This window comes from Tupaia chinensis, unplaced genomic scaffold, assembly GCF_000334495.1.
Source record: "Tupaia chinensis unplaced genomic scaffold, TupChi_1.0 Scaffold000088_1, whole genome shotgun sequence".
Lineage (NCBI taxonomy): Eukaryota > Metazoa > Chordata > Mammalia > Scandentia > Tupaiidae > Tupaia > Tupaia belangeri.
Window position 1 is genome coordinate 158,358 of NW_006159550.1, and position 5,242 is coordinate 163,599.

The 5,242-nt window shown below is 42.8% G+C and overlaps 1 protein-coding gene across 1 annotated transcript in view; it reads left to right on the forward strand.

The window, feature by feature from the left end:
- CUNH7orf25 (chromosome unknown C7orf25 homolog) overlaps positions 1–2,920 on the forward strand; it is a 5,357-nt gene extending 2,437 nt beyond the window's left edge. Inside the window, exon 2 of the mRNA XM_006142990.2 lies at positions 1,068–2,920. Coding sequence (XP_006143052.1) covers positions 1,089–2,354 — 1,266 coding nt within the window. The 5' untranslated portion in view covers positions 1,068–1,088 and the 3' untranslated portion in view covers positions 2,355–2,920. The remainder of the gene's footprint in view (positions 1–1,067) is intronic.
- The last annotated feature ends 2,322 nt before the right edge of the window (positions 2,921–5,242 follow it).

Genomic DNA, 5,242 nt, shown 5'->3' on the forward strand with positions numbered 1-5,242 from the left:
GGGCGGCGCCGCGGCGCCCCCCAGCTGCTCTCGACCAGCGCCCACCCCTGGCGCTAGCAGTGGGCGTTCGACCCCGGCCCCTGCCCTACGTCACGCAGCGGCTCTGATGGACCCGCGGGCCCTGGGCCCGGGGGCCTCCCGGAAGGCCCCGCCGACTTCTGACCCGCCCACCCCGCTGCCTGCGGCCCGGCGTGCACCCGTGCAGTTCAGTGAATCCTTGGGCTTCTTCCCAGTAGGCGCGGGAGACAAGTTGGTGGGCTCCTTTGGTCTTTGAAAATGTGATGGGTTGACGTCAATACAAGACTGCAGAAATGAGGCGCCCTGGGCCCGGGGGCCTCCCGGAAGGCCCCGCCGACTTCTGACCCGCCCACCCCGCTGCCTGCGGCCCGGCGTGCACCCGTGCAGTTCAGTGAATCCTTGGGCTTCTTCCCAGTAGGCGCGGGAGACAAGTTGGTGGGCTCCTTTGGTCTTTGAAAATGTGATGGGTTGACGTCAATACAAGACTGCAGAAATGAGGCAGTCTTCATTCTTTGGCGTAGGTGCCCTGTGCCCTGAGGGTCCAAGGAGACCCAGCTCAAAGAGGAGATGAGGGTAGCGTGGTCAATGTAGGAGAGACTCTTGCTTTGATAGTTTGCTAAGCAGCTGGTCTGTGTGGATATTTCTTTTTCTTTTTTGGTTCTTTTTCTTTAACGCAGTTCATTTTAACCTCTAGAGCCTTTTACTACAATTTATATACAGTAGAACTCTAAGGCCTCTGGTAGACATACGGGAATTCCTTATATAGCAGATGGCCCAACTCATCCTAACCTGGGGCATCCAGTGAACCTGATGGCCCGCTGGCTGAAGGAATGGAAGTCTGAAGTGTGTCAGAATCCATCATACCTAGAGCTCAAGAACAGAGGTGTCATTCATTCTTGAGTTATTAGAGGAGGAGGTCACTCCAAAATCAGCCCAGATTCAGAGATTCCACCTCCATAAGCTTTGTTGCAGATTGAAGTTTTTAATCTGCAGTGAAGAATTGATATAATTCTGGAAGACTTTCACTTTGCCTGTTTTCCTTTTCACAGGAAGGGAATAATGCTGTCAGCATGTCTGCACACTCTATGCTCTGTGAACGAATTACCATAGCCAAGGAACTGATCAAGAGAGCAGAGTCACTTTCTAGATCGAGAAAAGGTGGCATAGAAGGCGGTCCAAAGCTCTGCAGCAAATTGAAGGCAGAACTAAAATTCTTACAGAAAGTAGAAGCCGGGAAAGTAGCTATTAAAGAATCTCATTTACAGAGCACTAATCTAACACACCTAAGGGCCATTGTGGAATCAGCAGAAAACCTGGAAGAAGTTGTTAGTGTTCTTCATGTCTTTGGTTACACAGATACCTTGGGAGAAAAGCAGACCCTCGTGGTGGATGTCGTCGCAAATGGTGGTCATACTTGGGTGAAAGCCATTGGCCGAAAGGCTGAAGCACTACATAATATCTGGCTTGGCAGAGGCCAGTATGGTGACAAAAGTATCATTGAGCAGGCGGAAGACTTCCTCCAGGCCAGTCACCAGCAACCAGTGCAGTATAGCAATCCTCACATCATTTTTGCATTTTACAACAGTGTCTCCAGCCCTATGGCCGAGAAGCTAAAAGAAATGGGCATATCTGTGAGAGGAGACATTGTAGCTGTCAATTCTCTGTTAGATAACCCTGAAGAACTCCAGCTGAGTGAGAGTGAGTCAGATGACGAGGACCCTGAACTTTTGCAGGTGACCCGGGTAGACCGAGAAAATATACTAGCAAGTGTTGCCTTTCCAACGGAGATAAAGGTTGATGTGTGCAAAAGAGTAAATCTGGACATTACAACTTTAATCACATATGTATCGGCTCTCAGCTATGGAGGCTGCTACTTTATCTTCAAAGAAAAAGTGCTCACAGAACAAGCAGAGCAAGAGAGGAAAGAACAGGTTCTACCTCAGCTGGAGGCATTTATGAAGGACAAAGAATTGTTTGCTTGTGAATCTGCTGTGAAGGATTTTCAGTCTATTCTAGATACTTTAGGAGGACCTGGGGAAAGAGAGAGGGCCACTATGCTAATTAAACGAATTAATGTTGTGCCAGACCAACCTTCTGAGCGTGCCTTGAGCCTAGTGGCTAGTTCAAAAATCAATAGCCGTTCGTTAACGATTTTTGGGACAGGGGATACCCTAAAAGCCATCACGATGACTGCCAATAGTGGTTTTGTCAGAGCTGCAAACAACCAGGGTGTTAAATTTAGTGTGTTTATCCATCAGCCCAGAGCATTAACTGAGAGTAAAGAGGTTCTAGCTACCCCCTTACCAAAATATCACACAACTGAGAATGAACACTAATGTATTAAGTATTGTCATGGAAATAAGTTATTTATACCAAAGCCAGAGTTTTCCCATCTAAATTAGGAAGTAGGAGTCTATAGTAAAAATAATACTCAGAACTCTTAAACCAGTAAAGTTTTGTGTGTCTATCATCTATATTTAAAGTGTACCATAACCTCCTAAGGTAGAAAAAGCACAAAAGACAAACATTGATGAAACTGCTTATGCAATAGCAGAAATACGTTTATATAAAACATCTAGCTATATCATAACACTTTTATTTGTCTGATTCGATAGGACTACAGTCCCTCTACTGGTAATCATATTTTATGAAATATGGCTAAATTGCTTCTGCATTAAATTATTGGAGTAAACTCTGAAGCCTAGTTTTTCATTGTATTGGTTTATCAGTTGTGAATTGAGGCTGGGAGGTAATAGTTTATAATTTTAGATTCTAAGGTCAATGGCCACTATTAATGAAAAGGAACTTCTTTGATTGCTGTATGTCAAATACAGTCTTGTGGATATGTTTACAAAGAGTACATAACACAGAAGAGATGAAAATAAAGTGAATTCTGATCATATGGTTATGATGTGTTGAAATCTTTGTGAATAGAAAGCTAACCCACAATCTTACTACTGTAAAATCTTATCTTAAATCTTTACCTTAAATATTTAAGACAACATTAATTTGAATGAATTGAAAAAATACATAAAACATTTAGAATTCAGATTTTACTTTTAGGTAAAAATGGCCCCTAAATTACAAGTATATGGATTATGAATACTGCACGGTCCCTAAATTACAAGTATATGGATTATGAATACTGCCTTTCCAGTTTATTCTTGGCCTTTTAGCTAAGATCAAGGTAGTGTGAACACTCTTCTGTTTCATTTGCAAGTGACAGCTGCATTAGAGAGGTATATTGTTTTGTGTTAGAAACTGATTTTAGGTTTTTCAAGCACTTACTAAAGCGCTAAAGTACTTAGTTCTAATGAATGTCAAGTATCATTGCAGTGCTTTGTACGAGAAGATGATTGCTCCTTGTGCAAAAGAATTCTCTTTTTTTGAGAGTTTTTTGCGATAGGGCACCTGCTTGCCAGAAAGACAGAGACAGAGAGATAGAAAGCGAGAAATCACCCCCACCCCCAGGGGGGATGGCCATGCCACAATCCCTTCTCCTCCATTCTCCTCTTGGATTCTGGGTATGCATGCACAAGGAGTGAGGTGAAGCCACCAGGCCTGGGACGCAAACCACGGTTGACTCCATGGAAGTCCAGCGACATAGCCGTTAGGCTAACTGATGGTTTCGTGCTAAGGAATTCTTAGTCTGAAGTGGAGGTAAACAACTGAAGTGTAATTAACGCATTAAATGATCTTAGTTATGTTTAAAACACTATTGAGGTCAGTAAGGGAGTAATTGTTTCAATGGGGTCTTGAAGTCAGAGATGAAGTGATGTTGGAGGGTTTGGGGTATGAGATTTTACAAGATCGATATGCAAGAAGAGGTGCTCAAAAGTGGAGAGAATGGGATTGGAGAAGTGTAGAAGTATGAATGTGGGAGCCTTTTTAGGGACCAGGCTCAAGTGAGCCAATTCTAAAACTGAAGATGAAGCTAGTTAGAAAAGCTATGAAAGTTCCCCAGTGTTTGGTATTACAGAGCCTTTAGTGATTTCTAAGAAAGGGTGTCTTATGATCACACACTTTTTCAGAAAACACTAACTTCTAGTGTGGAGGAAGAATTGAAGGAATCAAAGATGAGACCAGAATGGCCTTGGTTAGAGCAGAAATGGTGGCAGGCAGAGTCCTGGTTATATACTGGATTCATTCAGGCAGAATTGACATGATAATGTATTCAGTTTAGTAATGTTCCTGCCATGTGCCAGGCCCTGTAGAAAGGAATGGACATACAAAAGACTTGCTTTCAAAGACTATTAGGGAGAAGATAGATCTCCATTTCTGCTCACTCTGAATCACTTCCTAAGAACCTGGAATCTTTACCAACCAGAAGGATGATAGCACAGCAGTCTGACAGCTGCTTTCTGAAGTGGCCATAGCTGTGACCTCATTGAAGACCTTTCTCTTTTTTTTAAAGCATCTAGTGATTACAGTTCCCAACAAAATAATCAATAATGGAAGTCACAGAATGGCTTAAAAAACTGGTACACATGGCATGTGTACTTAAATTTTAACAGGATAGAGAAATTAAGGAGAAGGGATTAAAAAATACATAGATTGACTAATAAAAATATGGACAGATAGCCCAACCCATTCTCTCTGCTCCAGGCCGGGCTTCTTTGCCTGCTTATACTCAGAGCAGGACACTCTAAAATCCTCACATTCCCACCTTGTAGCCAGCAGTAGCCAGATTCCTTGCCACTGAGACACCTTAGGAGTGTGTCAGTGTGGCCTGATTCGAATGGGGCACTGGCTATGGGTGCAGTGGTATGGTGAGGAGAAGGCCAGGGCATCTCATAGACTTGGGTATGGACACACACTCCTGTCTGGACTTCTCGGCGAACCCCAATCTAAGCCACTGTAGTAGGCTTTTCCATTCACGCATGTGAAAGTGTTTCTAACTAGTATTAAGATGTATTTGTTCCCAAAAGAAGATAGAATGGGGAGGGGTAATAAACACATTTTTCAAACTCACAGGAAAAAGGCTAGAATGTAATCTGAGCACCCATATTCCCATTACTTTGATGTAAAATATTATTATTGGGTTGTTGGGAAAATACATCATGGCTTTTTTGACAACTCAATATTTTGCTTTATATGCTTTCTCTAGTTTTTCTTTTGTTGAAATTATTCCAAAGTAAATTACAGACATCATGGCATTTTACCTATACGTTCTTTTTTTTTTTTTTTTTTGAGAGGTTTTTGCTATAGGGCACGTGCACTCGCC